General features: G+C 37.4%; 2 protein-coding genes across 2 annotated transcripts in view; one reads left to right on the top strand and one right to left on the bottom strand.

Annotated features, from left to right (window-relative positions):
- LOC131440640 (homeobox protein homothorax-like) overlaps positions 1-23,033 on the top strand; it is a 256,640-nt gene that overhangs the window by 48,164 nt on the left and 185,443 nt on the right. The window contains exons 4-5 of the mRNA XM_058612100.1: positions 9,281-9,331; positions 12,508-12,558. Coding sequence (XP_058468083.1) covers positions 9,281-9,331; positions 12,508-12,558 — 102 coding nt within the window. The remainder of the gene's footprint in view (positions 1-9,280; positions 9,332-12,507; positions 12,559-23,033) is intronic.
- Positions 18,621-21,988, bottom strand: LOC131440641 (uncharacterized). Its single transcript, XM_058612101.1, has 2 exons — positions 20,655-21,988; positions 18,621-20,583 (listed from the first exon to the last, which is right to left on the bottom strand). The coding sequence occupies exons 1-2, from the start codon at positions 21,309-21,311 to the stop codon at positions 20,566-20,568; spliced, it is 675 nt and encodes a 224-aa protein (XP_058468084.1). The 5' UTR covers positions 21,312-21,988; the 3' UTR covers positions 18,621-20,565.

The following is a 23,033-nucleotide window of genomic DNA, read 5'->3' on the forward strand; positions in this document are numbered from 1 at the left end:
CCAGCATCTTTTTGAGAGCGGACGAAGCGTAATCACACAAACCATATTATGCTTCATGGAATCTAACGTGAGTGAAAATAACTTTACCAACCATGACAATCAACACGCAGTGGCGTGGATGTAACAGTAAACTGACAAACACGAATGACGCATAATGTATGTGAGGGAAATTCTGAACCAAAGAATAATTATCAGAAACCGTTGAACGCTAGAGTTCTTGCACCATTTTTCTCTTCTCGGTGTGAAATCTGTTGGTTTCATCGACTGGTGGACTCCAAAAACATCCCGAGCATTTCAATTTTCACAACGATTTCCCCGGATTGGAGAAGGTTACGTGTTCGAGTCTTATCTAAGGAGTAATTTTCTGGTTTTGATGAAGTTTCAGTTTTACTTTGATTAATTTATTGGTTCTAATTGGGATCTGCAGGACTACATAGAGTTGGTTCATCTTGTACGTTTTAGGTAAATAAACTATTTGCTCAATGATTTTCAGTTTTGAGACGGGTTTGACAAGTAAGTTATTGAAATCAATGATTTTCAAACTTGATCAATTACCCAATACTAGTTTTCAAATGTGCCTAAGTTTGTTAAATTCGGTTTCTTTAAGAAAGATAAAAAGAAAGCACCGATTATGGTTTGGTCACTCTAACTGCCAGGTGTATAGCAAATGGATGCCTGCCATATTTTCCTGATGGGACGAAATCCTATAGGACATGGTAGCATCAATTGAAGTGTATGTCTTGCTGCGATGAGTCAGTCGGACTGCAGAATGGCTGCCAGCCTTATTTTACCCGTTGGGAGCGGTTTGGTAATCGTGTGGCATTCACGCCAATGCGAGTGATAGAATTGTGCGATTCCCAACTTTATGACACGATGAGGAAAATCCGGATGTTGTTCTTCCGACACCATCTTCGTAGAGATTCCAAAACTACTACTGTTATTTACACTTCGTGTATATTACGCATTGAACTTGTCTCACCCAAAATTATAATTAAAAATTCCCAATGAGTAGAAAGTTACAGCCATTTGAAAGTGATGCAATTTTAATCCGAACACCTTCTATATATTTTTGATGCACTTACTTGTACTCTGGAGAAAATAAGATACACTGCCTTCACCATCATGTGCAGGGAAAACAGTGAAAATGCGCGGGTTACTAGACGACGGGCGAATATTTTATGTCGTTTTGGCATTGACAGCCGGTTTCGAATCGGTCCTGGTAGCTGCCAAGGTAGCCAAAACGCCGTACGAAAAATTAATAATACTTTTTCTTCTCTTTTATTAGAAGTTAATGATGCACTGCTTTTGTACTACCAAGCAAAATGAGCATAGCTTCATTTTCATTTCTTAATTCGATTACTTATACTTAGCTTATTATTACTAAACAACAATTTGGTATGTTGGAAGTTGTTGATAAAGTCAAATAGAAGAAACGGAGGCAGAGCATGACATGCCCAGCAAGAGAATAACACAATTATGCCTGCGCTATTCTGATAATTGCACTTTTTACACCAGGCAGGTGCGAAAACTTTTCTATTTCGTTTACTGTTATGACTAATACCTAATGAACATTGCATTTTTCAGGATTCCTCATCAAAGTAAAAGTTGGATTTATGAAATGAATTTGCATTAAATTTTGTCACATATTTGCGCACAATAATAACAATAATAAGTTTTTACTAGTTTTATCTAGAATTTTTCTTCTGTTCGAAGTATTTTAGTTTTTAATAATTGTAGTTACATTGTTAATTAGACATTATAGTGAGGACTTCAGACGATAAACAATTTTCAATGTTCCTTGCCCTAAAATACATAATTATAAAATGTGTAAAAACATATCGTAAAAAATCTTACTCACAGTTAAACATAAGTGTTCAAATGGTCAAATTCCACACTGGTGGAAGTCTTGAAACTAAATCATAAATTATACAGTTTTAGCAAGTTTTATATTATTTATTACGGTAACCATAAATTATCTTGAAAGAACTGTTTGTTACCCACTCTATCTGGTTCACTCCAAGCATGCTATTCTTTGTTGTCTTTTGAGATGTAGCCTCGTTGCTAATGATTTTCTTACTATATATCTGAACGATAGAAATGAAGGATTATAATATGAAAGCGCATCTCGCGCTCGATACCATTGCAACCAACACAGCTGTAATATTATGGTGTTGGTAACCATAATGACTGATCATCATTCAATCATAATTTCAGCTCAATCGGGCGCTATGGGCTCACGTTTTATATTCAGGGAATGAATAATCAAAAGAAAATGAGCACAAAGACTGTCATGAAATTATATTTATTTTGTGTAGATTTGGTAATAACATAGCTATAAAACTCGGAACAGTTTAATGATAGGTTGCGCATCAATATAATTATTCCGCATGGTTTACGAAGGAGAAAAAATCAAAGCTACTTGATGATCCTTGACGATAATTTATGATCACCACCATGCTTTAATATGATTTTGACAGATGTCACGTGTCTTGCAGAAGTTAAGTTTCACGCTTGTCGTTATAGTGCATATATGAATTATATACATGAATCTTGGAGCATTGTTCAGAGAAATATGGAAAAACGATTGAAAATCGCACTAATGAAATTTATATATATATACATATATATATATATATATATATATATATATATATATATATATATATATATATGAGAAATTTCCCTTTATATATATATATATATATATATATATATATATATATCGGCTTTCGGGTAACGCAATCTGTAAATGCGGGCTCTCGGCTAACGCAGACGAGCTTTTGGAAAATCATGTGGACTCAAACCCAGATACATTCGTTGGATCTACACAACTATTTTTAGACCAATTTTAGCATATGGATGTCTTGTATGGCGTCAGAAAGGAGAAGTTGTGACTGTTCATTCAATGCTAAATCATCTCTAAAGGATGGTCCTAATGGCGATGACAGAAGCATTCACGACAACTTCTACTGCTGCTCTAGAGGCGCTACTGTGTATTAAACTACTACATGTGTTCCTAAAACGAGAAGCATTATCTTGTGGATACCGTCTTAAGGTTACAGAGCTTTGGAACAGTAACCCTCTAGACTTTGCCACTAGCCACCTTCGCAGTTTTTTCTTCAAAACATTCAACGTGAAATATCCTCTTAGTGAGGAATGGTTGTCTGGTTATTTGGAATGACAACTTGATAAACACGGATTTATTATACGGACGGTTCTCTGTTGAAAGGTTGTGCTGGTGCTGGTGTCTACTGTGAAATGAGGCTTAAGTAATCTTATTCACTTCTTAGGTACTGTACTGTCCAAGCAGAAATCTACGCGGTTATGTGAGGAATACAATCGGTACTTCAGCAGAGAATCTGTGGTAAACGTTTTTCTTTCTGTTCCGACAGTCAGGCAACTTTAAAGGCACTCAGTTCTAATGATTCACGGTCGGATCTAGTGATCGCATGTCGAACTTAATTTGAAGACCTCAGAATTTCAAACTTTTCATGGATACCCGGCCGTTCTAGTATTAATGGAAATGGATGGGCTGATGAGTTGGCTAGATCTGGTGCAACGAATGATTTTGTTGGCCTTGTATCAGCTTTTCCACTTGCAACTAGTTAGATAAAGCACAAGATTTGTTCTTAAGCTGCATCCAAACATGCCAGATACTGGTGTAGGTTGCAAACTTGCGCTCAGACAAAAGCATTTTTACCAGATTTGAATGTGAACTGCATTTTTTCAAGCATCATTGCAGTATTCTGGTTAGAGCTTTGACTGGACATTACAGACTCAATTATCACAGGGCTAGTATTCAGCGTGCTGAGTATTATTCGTGTGATTTGTGTGAATGCGATTATGGCACTCCATTATCGGATTTTTGGTTCTCCATACTTGGTTGAGTCAGTGTATGCGAAGATCGTTCATGATTCGGGGATGCAGAACGATTTGTGTTTTGTACTGTTTTTCCACCTCGTCCACTTCACAATTCCCTTTCATGTTCCTTTTATTCTTCCTTTCCCATCATGGAAATGATGTGAAACCACGGCAAGGCACAAATCTCGAAATAACTAGGGAACGTGCCACTTGAGCCAATCAGTTCTGATTCTGATTCTGAATGTCAGAAACAATAGTGCAGGGTCAACGTGGATATCCAAATGGCTTTAATATGGTATAGCCTTCTAGCACATGCTAATGGAACTTGGAGATGCAAAATATTTTTAGCATTGTAGTTATAAAATAAAGAGTGATAGATAATAAACTCCCAAATCGCCATTTTGGTTTTTAAACAACTTGAACCGTCATTTGTCAAATCCTACTCGACTACACAAAAAGTCGTCATCTTGGGTTTGAAAATAACTCAAAACATTACTTTTTGACATCTTTTATTTTTGCCTTTCTCATATAGAAAGGTTATGCAATCACTGTGAAAACCGACTTTTGAACCGAGGCCCGGAGGGCCGAGTGTCATATACCATTCGACTCAGTTCGTCGAGTACGCAAAATGTCTGTGTGTGTGTATGTGTGTGTGTGTGTATGTGTGTGTGTGTATGTGCGTATGTGTGTATGTAACGTTTTTTTGCACTAACTTTTCTCGGAGATGGCTGAACCGATTTTCACAAACTTAGATTCAAATGAAAGGTCTTGTGGTCCCATACAAAATTCCTGAATATTATTTGGATCCGACTTCCGGTTCCGGAATTATGGGGTAAAATGTGCAAAAAATTGTGAAAATAAGTGCACTAACTTTTCTCAGAGATGGCTGAATCGATTTTCACAAACTTAGATTCAAATGAAAGGTATTGAGGTCCCATACAAAATTCCTGAATATTATTTGGATCCGACTTCCGGTTCAAGAGTTATGGGGTAAAATGTGCAAAAAAAAGAAAATATGTTCGGCACGTCAGAAAAATCGTTCGGCACGTCAGAAAAGACATTGCACTTCGTTGCAAAACAAAAAGTGTTCTGTAAGTAGCAGAAACTTTACGTCTGCTTAGCGGTTCAAATTGAACTGCCGAGTTTAGCACTGAGCAGTTCAATTTGAACTGCTCTGCACTGATGAGTCAAAGACGAAACGTAAAAATAATGAAAACGGTTATGTGCCCTAGCACAAAATTTGGCTAACCCCTAAATGACCATACCTGCATCGGCCAGAAATAGTCGAAAACACGTTTTCGTTCGGCACGTCAGAAAAGACATTGCACTTCGTTGCAAAACAAAAAGTGTTCTGTAAGTAGCAGAAACTTTACGTCTGCTTAGCGGTTCAAATTGAACTGCCGAGTTTAGCACTAAGCAGTTCAATTTGAACTGCTCTGCACTGATGAGTCAAAGACGAAACGTAAAAATAAAGAAAATATGTGTTTTAATTTTTCTCATAGATGGCGCGACCGATTTTCACAAACTTAGGTTCAAATGAAAGGTCCTGTTGTCCGATGCGTTATTCCTGAATTTCATGCGGATCCGACTTCCGGATCCGGAAATATAGGGTAAAGTGTGTTTAAAATTGTACACCATCACTGAAAATGGGGAAAAACCTTAAAAATTTTTCTAAATCGACCTCAAATATTTTCCAATTTGATGGTTTTTATCAGTAGACGGTCAAATAAACCGATTTCGGTTATTCTTTTAAGAATTGAAGAAAATTTTTTTTTCGCCTTTTTTTTGGTTATGCAATCACTGTGAAAACCGACGTTTGAACCGAGGCCCGGAGGGCCGAGTGTCATATACCATTCGACTCAGTTCGTCGAGTACGCAAAATGTCCGTGTGTGTATGTGTGTGTTTGTGTGTGTGTGTGTATGTGCGTATGTGTGTATGTAACGTTTTTTGCACTAACTTTATGGGGTAAAATGTGCAAAAAAATGAAAATATGTGTTCTAACTTTTCTCATAGGTGGCGCGACCGATTTTCACAAACTTAGGTTCAAATGAAAGTTCCTGTGGTCCCATACGTAATTCCTGAATTTTATCCGGATCCGACTTCCGGATCCGGAAATATAGGGTAAAGTGTGTTAAAAATTTTATACCATCACTGAAAAGAGCGAAAAACCGTAAAAAGTTTTCTAAATCGACCTCAAATCTTTTCCAATTGATAGTTTTTATCAGTAGACGGTCAAACAAATCTATTTCGATTCTTCTTTTAAGAATCGAAGAAAAATAATTTTGTAGAATACCACAGTATTATATAGGAATGATAGTATGATTGATATGAGAAAGGCATCATTACACCACTAGGTGGATTAAAACAGGTTTTTTTTTAAATTCTGATCATTATATTTCGACATGAAGCAACGGAAGAACTCATTTTTTCAATTAATGAACTTCATCATGAGTCTTGCAAATGATAATAAAACATCATAACTGATTTTGATATTATATTGTTTTCTATACATTTTATACATTTTTCTAAGTGTGTACTGCTAAACTGTGGATCAAGCTCGAAGGTCAAATGATTGTCCCATCCGATTCCGGAGATATGATCGTAAAAGTATCGTAGCTGGTATACCGAACTTTTTTCTCTACGCTCATTTTACTCGATTTTAACAAGCATAGGCTCGTTTATAAGCTACTATTGTATACCAAGTTCGAAGGCTTTATGGCTGATATTTCTGACGTAGCGACAAACCACCCATTCATTCATTCTCACTTTTCTCGGTGATGGCTCAACCGAATTCAACAAGCTTAGGCTCGTTTGAAAGATGCTATTGAATTGTGGACTAAGTTCGAAGATCAAATGGTTGTCACTTACGGTTCTGGAGATATGATCATAGAAGTGATTTAACCGACAAACCGCACTTTTTTCTGTATGATCACTTTTCTCGGGGATGGCTGAACCGATTTCAACAAGCTTAGGTTCGTTTGATAAGCACTATTAATATAGATTGAATTCGATAACTATATGACTAACTGATCAAATGCTATAATCATACGACTAACTCTTCCAATATAATCGTGCAAGTGACGCAAACCGACAAATAGCACTATTTTCTGCCCGCACAATGGCATATTTGGAACTGGAAGTTCAAATGTATTATGTTCAATACATTTGGTTTGACGAATGTTGCCCAACATGTTATCTACCCCAGTAATGCAATGAAATACGCTCAAAAAGAAGATAATCTTTTAATACATATATTACTAATGGAGGTATTTTATAATACTTTCCCATAGATTGTGGAAATATTAAATGTATGAAAACACAATGTACGTAAAAGTTAATGAATATGTACCGACATTGATAATAATATAACCAATAAAGGAGAGTGTTCAATTACCGGCACCCTTTTATTTTAAGGTCATAACTTCTGACTTAGTGCACATTATGCGGACATCTATACATCAATGAAAAGCTAAAGTCCCTAGCTAACAACTGATTAAGAAACTGAGTTGATTCATTTGATCGAAAAAAAAAAATGATCAATTTAGTAAAGCGATAAATTTTGGCCATTTCAAAAAAGGTATTCGCTTACCGGCACCCCAAGAAATTTCACTAAAAATGGAAAAAATATAAGTAGACTGCAGTTATTCAAAGAAAAAATAGATAGAAGATAAATAGAAGCGTTTTGGACAAAAGTTTTCATTGTCCGATGGTGACTTCGCCTTGACTCTCTTGGTCGATGATTTGTAAGGTGGCGCCTTTGGTGTTGATTTGGCCGGTCTTCAACGTTTTTTCTTAGTCGGTCCATCTGCTCGACAACAGCCTGCATATCACTGACAATTTTTCACGATTTGTAGATAAAAATGGAGGGCCGGTAACCGAACACCTTGGGGTGGCGGTAATCGAAATCGGTAGACATTTTGAAAATAACAAAACAAATCTTTGGTTTCAAACGTTTTGATAGCATCCGGTAATATTTAATACACTCACCTTTCCGATTGATACTCTTCAATTGTTGATACTATAAAAAAATCAGCAAAAACTTTTGTGTTGATTTTCGCGTAATTAAAATTTGTTTTGAACGCAGCAAAGAGTACAAGCGTCTGTTTGCTTCGGTATTCGGCACAAAAAGAACGTGCTGCTATTACACACACATGACATTTGTCAAAATGACACTATCTGCTTTCTGTCAAAAGTTACGGTGGGATGCAGGTAACCGAACACTGCCGGCAATTGAACATCTTCCCCTATATAACAATGTATTTTTTCATAACTGTTGGTTCGACTGAATACAAATCCGTCCATCGCCACCATGAAAACCAAATGAAAGGTATTATGGTCCTACCAAAAATTACTGCATATTTTCGGATTCAACAAAAATTTAAACCGCTTTTAGAATACGATTGCAAAATCGTATAAAAACTTCAAAACTTGGATAAAAACAAGTAGAGATTGTACGTCATGTTATTTGGTAGCCGATTATACCGGTTCTCGGCTTCCGATGCTGGAAATAATAATGAACCCACTTTGTTTTCTTCAGGATGACCTGTTTCATTCTGTAGGTTATACTAGTTAATGCACAAACTTTCCCAAAATATATATATATATATATATATATATATATATATATATATATATATATATATATATATATATATATATATATATATATATATATATTTATATATATATATATATATATATATATATATATATATATATATATATATATATATATATATATATATATATATATATATATATATATATATATATATATATATATATAAATAATAAAAACCTGATCCATATCCATATAATCAGGAATTCCGTAAGCCCTTTCATTTGAATTTAAGTTTGAGAAAATCGGTCAAGTCTTTCTTTGAGAAAAGAGAGTGAGTGAGCATTTTGGATTATATGACTATTTTCTATTTCCGGTGATTCCGGTATCGGAAGCCAGCAACCAGGATAGCGGTTTATTTGGCCGTCTACTGACAATGACTACCGATTGGAATAGTTTTTAACCAAGGTACTTTGCTTCGCCGCTGATGGTATAAAATTTTTAACACTCTCACCCTGTAATTTCGGAACCGATAACCGGATCCCGATGAAATTCAGGAATTCCTTATGAAACCACGAAATCTTTTTTTTTATCTAAGTTTGTGAAAATCGGTTCAGCCATCTCGAAGAAAAACTTGTGCGATTATTTGACACATGCACACATACATTACTCAACTCGATGAACTGAGTCGAATGGTATAAGAAACTCGGAACTCTGAGCCTCGGATGAATAGTCAGTTTCCACAATGATTGCATAACCTTTCTATATGAGAAAGGTAGTACTTGAAGTCATTCCAGTTTTGCATTTACCCATAAAAATACGTTCAGTTGTTAATATATTTTTTCGTCTTATATCTACAGATACGCCAGGAAAAACCCTACTATGTGGCGGATCCCGAGGTGGACTCATTAGTAAGTAATCGAATTCGGTTCAGTTACCGTGTGTTTCCAGAATAATAGATAGACGTTTCTAGATTCTACAATCGATGGAAACCGTGAAAAGCAGATGCAACGGTAGTTCAGTTTAGAGCTTATTACTCAATAACGAATAATTACACTCCGCTAATTTTTTAATCGAACTTTTATTTCAAATATAAAAAAAAAAACTACTAATAACATCACCTAATATAACAATGTATTTATTCGGAGGTAGTCCAATGTTTATCACAATGATTTATTAGCAACAAACTTTTTTTTTCTTTTCACTTGTCGTTAATTCATACAATCTGGTCGAAATAAGAATGAAGTATAAATTCTTGATTGGAAGAACGGTTGTGAATGTACTTTTGTCATGTAATAACCATGTGATCGACAACGTTCTATCTGTCACGAAGATATTTAATCTTATTGTCTTGAAATGAACTTCAAATCAAGTAACATATTTTACGTGGCACGAAACAAATATTTCTTGATAAATAGATAAAATCTGTATAAAATGTTCAAAACGACGTACGTAACAATGAGAGATTCTCTTTGTTTACTTTCTCTTTCGATTATTGCGAAATATTCCTGCTTTTTTCGGTAATTTCTCCAGAGCAGATTAAAAGATGATAGCTTTAGTTATTATTATCGGTAAATAATTGGAGAGAAGGATTGCTAAGAGTGCCGTAATAATCAAAAGAGAAAGTAAACAAAGAGAATCTCTCATTGTTACATACGTCGTTTTGAACATTTTATACAGAAATATAATTCAATACTAATATTTACTGTTTTGTTGCCATATCTAGAGGTGAATTCACACTACCGCACTCCACTCTAGAGCACTTATATACCTACAAACTCGAAAATGCAACAACTTTCTCAGAGTGGGGTTTCACTTTTCTTTACCCTATGTTATGTGAGAACATTTTTTAATCCACATAATAGTGAAATGATGCCTTTCTCATTATCGTTAATATGATACAAATTGATACAAATGTGACCACTACTTCCGGTATTTTTAGAAATTGAATCCCGGAACGGGCTCAGCCGAAAGAAGTTTCTATGGACATCAATTAATAAAACCTGTGTATTGGAACAGTTTCGAATTGTTAACGTAAAATTTTTAGCACTCGGTCCTTAGTACAGTTTTTACATTCCTTGTATCGTAACTTTAGTCAGCGATTTGAATTATTTTATTTTAGTTATCATATGATGGGATAACTAATGTAAAATAATTCACCGGATGAAATTTCGCAACTATGCATAAGTCCCTTTATTTTAATTTAAGTAGCCATCTCTGAGAATTCGAAGTGTGTCCATTTTTGAGCTGTTGTTCACTATTCCGGGCAGCTTCGGAACCGGAAATCGAGGACCGGTATAACCGAATCAAGTTTATTTAGTGATCTACTAACGACTTCTACAAAATAAAAATTTCGTTCTCCTTACATAGCGTTGCTCTGAGAAAATAGAACGGTTTGTATGATTGTAGCGGTACTTGTTTCCATTTTTTTTAAATTAAGACCTGTTTTCACGACAGATGCCTAAGTTCGTCTCCTTTGGTAGAAAGTAAAAACTTAGCTGCGAGAAGCTTTCTGCTTACTTAAAATGACGTCACGTCTCATTTATCCGCACTTTACATTCGCATTCTTGCTCCTTGAATCCTTGAGTGCTAAGGCTCTAGAATTTTCATATTCTTTCTTCTCTTACAATCTCCAGTTAGTTTTAAATAAAATATTACTGACTGACTAGAAGTCATAAAAAAACAAATTATAGGAAAACATCGACTTTGCTTCGAATTTTAATTTTTCGAAATGAGCATGCTTGATAAAGGCATGACTTGATATGTAATGTAAAAAGGACTAAAATAAAAAAAATATATAAAACCTGTTTTAATCCATCTAGTGGTGTAATGATGCCTTTCTCACATCAATTATACTATCATATATAATACTGTGGTATTCTTCAAAATAATTTTCTTCTTAATAAGAATAACAAGAAATTAGAACACATATTTTAATTTTTTGCACATTTTACCTAATAATTCCGGAATCGGAAGTCGGATCCAAATAATATTCAGGAATTCTGTATGGGACCACAAGCCCTTTCGTTTTAATCTAAGTATGTGAAAATCGGTACAGCCATCTCCGAGAAATGTTAGTGCAAAAAAACATTACATACACACATACGCACATATACACAGACATTTTGCGTATTCGACGAACTGAGTCGAACGGTATATGACACTCGGCTCTCCGGTTCAAAAGTCGGTTTTCACAGTGATTGCATATATGAGAAAGGCAAAAATACAGTCCAAACCTCCATAATCGAAAACAAAAAAATATTATACAAAAATTGAGAAAAAAATTTGAGAAAATTTTAAAAACAGTTTTCCAAAAAATCGAAAAAAATATCTTTCATTATTGATTTATTATTTTTCGAAAATTTCAAATTTTATCCTTATCGACCAAGGGGCGGAGTATCTAACACTTTCGAAAAAAATTTTATTTATATTCTTTATATTCTTATAGTATTACTTTACAGAGATGTTTTGTCAAATTTTAAAGCCTTTTGGAACCCAACCCTTTAGTTTCCCTTTTCGCTTTTGATTACATTAGGTAGGTTTTATAGCTACAAAACGACGAAGTTTTTCGATTCGCAGTTTTGACTTTAAATAACCACCAAAAATAAAGTAGAAATCAAATAAAAACGTTCCATGAAAAAATCACAAAGTGTTTTACGAAATATGTTTTATATTATGCAAAACTTTTGCATTAATATTTTTGAATGATAATTTTTTAAAACGTGGTGCTCTTTTCATCCGTTAGACCCTATTCCTTCCTTAAGAAACTTTACTTTTGTGCCATTGAGCCGATTTTGGTCTATTAGATTCCGTAAAACTGTGAACAGATAATAAAATTATGATTTTGTAAACAAAATGGTTGTATATATTATTCACGGTTATCATGGTTTGTAGTTAAAGGGTTCTTTTTTTAACGAATCAACATATAAAAAATAGGCGAAGTGATATTTTTCGTTTATGAGTTATGCTATTTTGAGTATAATAAGCCTTATTTTTAACTACCACGCGCTTCCATAAATTTATGACGACTGTAACATAGACGCCTATCTTTGAAGTTTAATTGCTTTTTTCTAATGTTTTCTTTCAGATGGTGCAAGCCATTCAAGTACTTCGGTTTCACCTCCTAGAACTTGAAAAAGTAAGTAGTTTGATTCCTTTTTCTGAACGATGATCGATTAGGTTGTTTATTTGTTTTATATTGGTACATATTAACATACAACGAAACATCTAGAATTAGTTCATTACGTAATGAATTCAGAAATAAGCTATTGATATGAAGAATTCAACCACAACTGCTCTTAAACCTAGTTGGATCAATCAGAATTGTTGTTTTGCTAATATGAATAGGTGCATCTTGATATGCCCTCCCATTAGATGTTATGTCACATAATATTATGCTCCCTGCAAAATATCACAGCATTGCAGAAGCAAATGATGTCCTAATGGTAATAACCAAAATTCGTCTCTAAGATCATCTCATTTCACGCCTAAATGATAATTGTTTGAAAAGCAAAAATATCATGGTTTTACAGGTTATTCGATTTTAAGAATTTAGTTTACTGGTTCGTGATGGTTCTGAAAATGATTATTTTTTGTCTTGGAATTAAAAAATAACGTCACACAACCATTCAATCACAGTGGGCTAGTTCATACTACACAGAAAGTAACATAAATAGAGTTAAATTGAATGAAATTTCGTGAAATCAGATTAACTAATGAAATTTGACAGTTGTGATACAATTGTAGCATGAAATATGCATGGTTCTTAACCCAGCCATCGATATGGTCCACAACCCAATTTGACGCAATTTTGTGTAACATCAAAAACAAAATGATTGCAATATCAACACGATACAAACCAATACTGGATCGAAAAATATAAAAAAGCACTGAACAAATATGCATAACACTTAACTTTTCGCCACAAATTCAGCTACTAAGACAAAACTTTAGAAAACATAAAAAAACTATTCGTGATCAATTGTCAATACCACGTCGGCAGCTATCATAATACACTATTGAAAAACTTGTCTGAATAGACCCATATCACCACCAGCCAATCAGAAAGTCTCATGAGGAAGAGAACAGAATATCGGCTGCTGTAAAACTGTATCGGTATAAAAGCTAAACATTCAACTTTTTCCATTTTTTTCTATGCAACGGTTGTCGGAGCAAGACGTACGAGAGAGAGAAACACCGAAGTGTCACTATTTTTCAATGAAGTGAGCTAAAGAAAGGTGTTCCGAAGAACTGTCGCAGCAGGACCCACAGTAAAACCACACCAAAGGCCAGCTAATCCTGTTGGAATGAAGCGAGCAGCAGAATGGTGTAAAGGGGTTTCATTGGGAAAGCACTCTTTAACAGCGATTTGCGTTTCCAGTTTTCTGCAGTGGAAGCTGTCAGAAATTTATGGGAGCACTGTGTTTGAAAATACCTCAGTTAAGTTGACCGGTAGTCGAGTCGGAATGCATTGTGAGTTCCAAATGTACCTCATGAATCAGGAATCAGAACAAATTGGATCAAATGGCACGTTCCCCTTGATATTTGGAGATTTGTGCCTTTCCATCAATTTGTTTTTAGCATCATTTTCTCAATATATAAGAGAGAAGGATTGAAATAAAATGGTAAGGGTTGGACTAGGAGGATGGGAAAAATTGACGACACAAAAACACATAAAAGCAGAAGTAAATTCTGCACCCCTAAGGAATGTTGAACAATCTGCTGAGGATCACATTTAGTGGAAGCAGGCGTAAATTCTGAACCTCTACGAGGTCCCGAGCAGTCTGCTGTTAATAAAACCTCCAACCCCCGAGAGGATTTAGCGATCTTAGAAAAGCGACACCATTCTGTACTCCCGGAAGAATGCAGAACGATTCGCAGTATGTACGAGCAGAAGTAAAGGGTGCCAAACAATCTGCTAAACCCTATTTAAGTTGAATACATCCATACAGTCCTGTCATCGCAATTAGGACCATCCTTTGGTGATGATTTAGCTTTGACTGAACTGTCGCGACTTCTCCTTTCTGCCACCATACAAGACATCCATATGCTAAGATTGGTCTAACAATAGTTGTGTAGATCCAATGAATATATTTGGGTTTGAGTTCCCATGATTTTCCAAAAGCTCGTCTGCATTGGCCGAAAGCCATGCAAGCTCTTTTAATCCTGAAGTCAAAGTAAGCAGACCAACTCAGTTTTGAGTCAAGAATAATCCCGACGTATTTAACTTGATCGACCACAGTGACCTCTGAATCAAAGAACTGCAACGGACGAGCTCCTGTGATTATCCTACGATGAGTGAAAAGCACCATTGATGTTTTGCCCGGATTTACAGATAATCCTACCTCACAACACCATTGTCAAAAGATCGCAGGGCTTGTTGCATTAAATCAAAGAGAGTGTTAATGCTTATACCGGTCATCAATATATGATAATCGTCGGCAAAACCATAAGTCGGAAATCCAAGGTTATTAAGTTTCCTTAACAAACCATCAGCTACTAGGTTCCATAAAAGTGGGGATAGTACACCACCTTGAGGACACCCACAAACACTCAGCTTTCTAATCTCTGCTTGCCGAAGCGATGAACAAAGAAGTCGATTGCTAAGCATTGCGTGTATCCAATTTGGGATACTTGAAGGTATGCCATGACCACGGGCTGCTTCCAGAATTGAACTAAAAGACACATTATCAAAGGCACCTTCAATATCTAGGAAAACTCCCAAGCAAGATTGCTTTTGTGAGAAAGCTTTTTCAATGTTGTACACAACATCATGTAACAGGGTTGTAGTGGACTTTCCACGCTGGTAAGCATGTTGCATTCCATGTAGCGGATGCACGCCCAAACTAACATTCCTGATATAGTGATCTACTATGCGTTCCACTGTTTTAAGAAGAAATGAGCTTAGACTGATAAACCTGAAACTCTTCGCTTCCTCATAAGTGTAGCGTCCGCCTTTGGGAATAAATTTGACAATTATTTCCTGCCAGACTCTAGGAATATATCCAGTCGCAAGACTAAAAGTAAGTATTTTCTTCAAAACATGTTTGAAATGTTCATACCCTTTCTGCAGTAACACTGGGAAAACTCCATCCTTTCCAGGAGACTTTTGCGGAGCAAAACTCTCAACTGCCCATTTGACCGATTCAATCGTCACAACGCTTCGAGTAAGGGCCCAAGAATCGTAACAACCTGAAAAAGTCTCGGGAAGAGCTGTCCATGGGAATCCATACAACCTGGAAAGTGAGTGTTAAAAAGATAGTGAAGTACATCACCTTCATCAGACAAGTGCTCACCATCTGAAGTTCTTAAGAAACTGACATTGAAGTCCTTATACTTCGAAAGTAACTTATTTAATCTGCTAGCCTCGTTGAGACTAGAGACATTTGTGCAGAGGCTTTTCCAACTACTTCGCTCAGACGATCGAAGAGCATTTTTGTAAGCCCTTCGAGCCACACGAACGCCTCTGACCCATCTCTGCGTCGGTGGTTCCAAGCTCTTCTGCATAGTTTCCTTAGTCTAGCAAGTTCAGCATTCCACCAAGGAGTTCCTCTAGTAGCTCGCACAATCCGAAGTGGACAAGCCTCTTCATATGCTGCAACTATGAGTGAGTTAGTCTCGTCGACAACATTTTCCAAATCAATTGGGGTTTCAATTGTTGGTTGGTATCCGTAAAATCTAGTCGCCAAGCCCTCTTCGTAGAGGTCCCAGTTTGTAGATTTGGGATTACGATATGTGTTAATATCAAATTTAACGTTTAAATGATCAAAGAATATGTACTTATGATCAGACAATGAAGGTTCGAGCTCATCGGAGACGAGCCAATTCACCAATTCTATCCGAGCAGAGAGTTACGTCCAAAACCTCTTCTCTTCCAGATCTCGCAAAAGTTGGACGATTTCCTGCATTGACTATGTGCAGGTTTGTACTGCTCACAAATTCCATCATATCAGAGCTTCTCGAATTTATATCTGTGCTGCCCCAAATGATATGGTGAGCATTTATGTCACTGCCGATTACAAGCGGTAAATCACTTTTGCAGCAGTCTGATACAACCTTTTTTAAGTCATCGCTTGGCGAAGGTTGGTTATGCGGTAAATATGTCGAACAATAGACATATTTCCTGTCTATGCCATCAATAGTCATACCAACTGTGACAGCACAAATATCCCGAGTTGTGAGCTCCGATATGAGAGAAACATCGAGAGCACTATTTGCAAGTATGCATGCTCGAGGCATTTCACGTGGATTGGTCATACCGGTCTTGTTGAAGGCAACAAAGACTGGGTTTAACAATTTTTCAACGTAGAAGTTTCCCTTTTGGAAATATAGTTCTTGAACCAAAGCTATAGAAGCTTTACCTTCTTGCAGAAGTCTGGATAGATTCATAGTTGCTGTACGTTTATGCTGAAGATTGATTTGTGCCACTCTAACATGGAACAGGAAACCAGTGGATCAATTCTTGGTAGAAAATAATTCCGCCGGATGTCACACGGCTTACCTGTTTGGTGGATATATACCACCGGTACAGGTGGACCGTAGCGTTATTTTTAGCCAGTTGAGAAGTTACAAAGTCATAGTAATAGTAGAGGTCATGATTTTAGATTCTAGATACACGGAATAATAATCTTCACAGAATATTTCCATTGCTTTATTGTAGCAGAGAGAATTAAATACGGACACGTGGTTTTCGCACGGACTTTATTTTACGTGTGTACGCGATCGAGGTTAACTGTACAATAATTTTCTCTGACTTCCTCGTAAACACCACTTCCGGGGTACAGTGTTGCTAGGAAGGTCAGCTTTTCATACACGCTGACTGCAAACAGGTAACATAACAGTACATCCTACACTCTAATCCTAACTGCATAAGATTGGTATTAAATATGATTTACATTACATCGGAACTATACATTATACTACAACTCGGCCATTCCTGACTTATGAGCGTCTCGATCATTGACAATGTTAGTAATAGACGATTACCCGCGTCTTACTCGGGGTTAGTAAACATGACCACACCCCTTCCGCGTAGTAAGTGTCACTCTCTAATGTCAGTACATCCGTCATCAACCCAAGACTTTATCCTGGCAGCCTCTACAATCCCATCGTAAGGAAGTTGAGATATCTGACAATTTTCTATGTCCCTAATCACATAGCGATCATTGGGGAGTGTCTTATGGATGCGATACGGACCCCGATATTTGGGAACAAATTTCTTATTCGTACCAACAGTAGTATCTACGTTTCGAATAACAACGTAATCCCCTACAGAGAAAGTGTTAGGGGTCCTATGCTTTTTATCAAATAATAATGAGTTCTTATTCTGAGATTCTTCAATGTGACGCAAGGCAGAATCACGTATCACAGTTAAATCCCGAACACCAGCGGAATTGGTCCTGTCCTCCAGGTATTCAGACAGATTATCAACCTCTCGTCCTCGTTGACTGACCCCGAACAGAAGAATCGATGGCGTCTCCTTAGTACTTGAATGAACGGAGTTATTGATAGCAAATTCAACTTTGACTAGCAGTTTCGCCCAATCGGAATGTTGCACCGGTTCGGAAAGCTTTCCTAACATAGACTTTACGACTCTGTTGACACGCTCAACCTGTCCATTCGCCTGAGCTGACGCTGTCGCGACTTTGACATGTTCGACGTTGTTTTCCAATAGGTAAGCACCAAACTCCAACGATGTAAAACATGACCCTCGGTCGCTTATTATCCTCCTAGGTCGACTGTAGCATCCGAAATATTTGTCAAGGCAAGCGATGACCTCCTTTGTGCTCGTAGAGTTCACTGCATACAGTTTAACATATTTCGTAAAAGCGTCAACAACGACGAAGATGTGTTTTCTCTTTGAAACAATCGACGGAAGCGGCCCAAAATGGTCAACGTGAATCGTATCAAACGGAATTGGTCTCTTCGGAATATTATACAAACATCGTCCACTGCAGGAATGAGGATCGGAATACATAAGGCAACGGATACAATTCTTAACGTAATTCTCGACCTTCTCCTTCATTTTCGGAAACCAGTAGTGCACACTCAGCTGATTCATCGTCTTTGTAACGCCCATATGACACAATTTCTCATGCGTGTCACGGATGATGCTATTTTCCATTCTACTAGGGACGTAAAACAGCGTAGTACCCCCTGGAGTGCATCGGTATACCAACCCATTTCTTAACTGGTCCCCTTTCCAAATCTTCTCGGAGTCTAACAATCGTTGCATCACGGCTCTGTGCAACTTGCAGTTGGAAGTCGATGTCATCGGGATTAATGGCGGAAATAGTTGGATCAGCGATGGAAGGGAGGCGACTGAGAGCATCGACATGATTCATGAACCTGCCATGGCGATGCTGTATACTGTAATGATAGTTTTCTAACTCTAAAGCCCATCGAGCAATCCTAGCATTAATGCTCTTCTTATTCAAAGTCATCGTAAGCGAATTACAATCTGTCACGATGCGGAACGGAATACCTTCCAAGTAGATTCGGAACTTCCGAAGTGAGTATATAATTGCTAAGGTTTCGAGCTCGAAGCTATGATAGCGAGATTCGGCGGTAGTTGCCCTCTTAGAGAAATATCCAACGGGGTGGAACTTAAGATCGTCCTGTCTTTGCATCAATATGCCACCAAAACCTTCACTACTCGCATCGCAGTGCAACTCTGTGTCACGATTCGGATTGTACAGGGCCAGTACAGGGGAAGAGACCAGCTTATTACGTAGATTTTCGAATGCTTCCTTGCACTTTTCATCAAAAGTAAACTTGACTCCGGGGTTCGTAAGAGCGCGTAGCGGAATTGCAATGGTTGAAAATGACGGAACAAATCGGCGGAAGTACGAAAATAGCCCAAGACATTTGCTTAACTGCTTGACATCCGACGGAAATGGCAAATTCCTCATAACCTCCAAATGTGAATTATTTGGTCTCACTCCCTGGTTATTCACTGTAAATCCTAAAAGCTCAATTTCAGTGAAGCAAAACTGGCACTTTTCCATTTTTATTTCTAAGCGGAATTCTGCTAATCTTCTGAGGACGCGTCCCAGAAGATCGAAATGTTCCGAGATGGTGTTGGTAGCTATCGTTACGTCATCCATATAGACTACAGTGGAACCCTCTCTAATGAATTCATCAAGTACCATATTGAGAAATCTCTGGAAGACTGCTGGGGCATTTCGTAATCCAAAAGGCATTTTTACATATTCGTATTGCCCACCGGGAGTAACAAATGCTGTGTACGGAACTGACTCCGGACTCATATTCACTTGGTGAAAACCATTCTTCAGATCCAAAACCGAAAAGTATTTTTTTCCCCTCAACCCGTTCTAAGCAATCGTCGATAAGCGGAATCGGATAGCTGTCACGCACAGTAATCTTGTTCAAGGCTCGATAATCTACACACATCCGTCGCTCCCCTGATTTCTTAGTTTGAAGTACAATCGGAAACGAATACGGAGAATTACTTGGTCGTATAGTGCCGGCGGCCAACAGTTCATCAACTATTCGGTCTACTTCGACTCTGTCGCTGTATGATAGCCGCCTGGGTCCAAAGCTTATCGGAATATCGGAAGTTAACTTCAGTCTCATTTCGTAAGCGTGTTTTGTTTCCGGAATGCATGGTGTGTCTAAGTAATTTTCCTTAATAGTAGTTAGAAGGTGCTTCTTATGATCACTTCCTAATTGATGATTAATAACTAATTCATCACCTAGCTCGATAGCGTAAATATCTGGCAATGCATAAGCTGCTGGCTCAGTCAGCGCCTCCGGGGGGAAATTAGAACACCTGGGGCAGTCGTCATTAATTCTTTCGGAATTCGGTTGCGATAAATCAAACATACAATGCAATAAACTGTCGGAAATTCGAATTTGATTTTTATTCTTCAATTCAACTGTTGGTTTGTGAACTCGTTTGTTAAATAAAGCAATTCCAAAGGCTTTCAAAAAGGTTCTCCCTAGTAGTAGGGGGTAGGTAATAAAATGATCAGGGACAATGAAAAAATCCAGTATTTCAGATTGGTTGGCGTAAGTAACACGACCCGAAACGATGCCGTAAGCGCAGAGCGGAAAGTTCCCCACACTTCGGAATCCACTATATTTCTCTTCCTTCAGCGTAAAAATATGCGGGATAACCGAACGTTTAGCCAGATTGATCGGACTGCCAGTGTCGAAAAGCGAGACGAGAATTAACGGATGTACTTTCCCCCCAGATAAGAAAGTGACACTTACCCGATTAATTTCGGCGATTTCGCCGCCCAGTTGTTCCCCGATAGCATCAGGCTGGCAGTTCTGACGGAAGTCGTCGACGAGTGCCACTTTGTTTTTATTTTGTGGCGCGGGACGAGGGCAATTCCTGATGACGTGTTGCTGAGATCCACACCGGAAGCAGGATCCTCGCTCTCGTCGAGGTTCTGGACAGCGAGCGGAGATGTGTCCTTCACCCGAACAGTTATAACACCGAAGTCCTAATTCGGAATCGTCTTTAGGCTTTGGTTTCTTCGATGAACACGTTGAAGTAATACAAGCGGAGCTGGGTCGTAATTCTCGGAGCTGGGCGTATCGTCTTGCTAAATGCATAAGCTGCATCAAGTTGGTTGCTGGATACAAAACCGAAATATCAGCGGTACGATCCTGAAATCCGTCGACTATCATTTGGACTGTAAGCGCTTCATCAATATCGGCACATGAAGCGATCTCTTGCATTCTAAGAATGTAACCCACTACAGTTGTTTTGCAGGTGCTGAAAGTGGTTCTCCGTAGCTTATCGATAACTTCTGACATAGAAAGTCGATGTCCAAAACATCCTAAGAAGTGTTCACGGAACTCTTCGTATGAGTGTGAACGGTCAACTCGCAGAAACCATTCTGCCTCCGTTCCCGGTTCCATGAGTCCCGAACACTTTTCAGACGGAATTCTCCATCTCCTCGAACGGCATCACAAGCCCTCTCGAAGTCCGAAATCCACTTTTCTGGAACACACAAATCACTGCCAGTGAACATCGGTATCACACATTTCACATCCTGGAATTCAGCCGGTCGAACGACTTGAGTTTCACATACTGCCAGCTCTCTTCTTAACTCTGCGAGCTGTTTTTTCTTTTCCAGAATCCGGATCTGCTCGTCCAATCTGGCTTCCTGTTCCTCGTCATCTTCTTGCTCCTCCTCCATCTCTGCACGAGGCATGTGGCTCTCATACAATGTACGTAGAAGCCGGACGGTCGCCGAAGCTGGGAATTCGATGTTCCGTTCTTGCAGCCATTCCATCAATTCGTCTTTGGTTAGCCGGTTGGCCATTTTATCGATCCCACTTCTGATGTTGTAGCAGAGAGAATTAAATACGGACACGTGGTTTTCGCACGGACTTTATTTTACGTGTGTACGCGATCGAGGTTAACTGTACAATAATTTTCTCTGACTTCCTCGTAAACACCACTTCCGGGGTACAGTGTTGCTAGGAAGGTCAGCTTTTCATACACGCTGACTGCAAACAGGTAACATAACAGTACATCCTACACTCTAATCCTAACTGCATAAGATTGGTATTAAATATGATTTACATTACATCGGAACTATACATTATACTACATTATAAAACAACTCTAGTTTAAATGTTTATTACATTGGATATTGTATGCGTTAAATTTAGGAACTATTTCTAATATTTCCTCTACTTTCGTATTTGATATTATTATTTTGTATAATCCACTTTTGACCTGTTTATATCGTGCTCTATGCCCAAGTAGCAATTAAAACTTGTTGAAATTGACATGTTTCACAACTGCTACAGAACGGTTATTCATGTCAGATATGTTTGACAAATGATTTTACATGTTTTTGTAACAAATGTGAAGATCGTTCATATTACTGCTTGTGAAACCAAATCAAAAACCTGAAAGGATTAAGTTCCACATCGGTTTATTTAACTGATTCTACAATAAATTCATTTCATCGGTTTCATTTTCGGTTTCTAGTTAACAAATTTTACTGCTATGAAACATATCAAACAAGAAACTTGTTGCACATCATATAAGCAAACTGCGCTTTTTCAATCACACAATCGTTGCGAGAAGAGTGAAGAAATACAATGGTAGAACAATGTTTGCTACTTGGGTAAGGACACAGTTTGAGTTTCAGCGAGCTATTGTTATTCACGGTTATGCCTCTGACATTAACCACCCACTTCTGTATTGATCAACATGTTTTCTGCATCAAAATTCAAATCTTAAAAATTGTAACTAGATGGAATGGTAATCGATAGCTTTTTTAAAAGTGAATAGGACAAAACATTATCAAAATAGTCAGGACAACTTCACTAAATATCAATGATTACACATATATTGTTTAAATACACGTGAGTGATATAAAGATTTCATTTTATCGATGGTTTTAGTTGAAGATAGATACAATCGATTTAGTTATAATTTTAACTCAAAGATAATACAAAATTTTCAATATAAGTTTTAACACGACACAGTCGAACAATTATATTGCCAAAAGGAACCGTGCTAAAACAAATCGATTCAAATACTATGTTGAAGAGTACTTATTCAATTACTCAGAAACAATTGTATTGAAAATTGTATCCACTTTTGATTCCAAACATCAATTC

This window comes from Malaya genurostris, chromosome 1 (genome assembly GCF_030247185.1).
Source record: "Malaya genurostris strain Urasoe2022 chromosome 1, Malgen_1.1, whole genome shotgun sequence".
Lineage (NCBI taxonomy): Eukaryota > Metazoa > Arthropoda > Insecta > Diptera > Culicidae > Malaya > Malaya genurostris.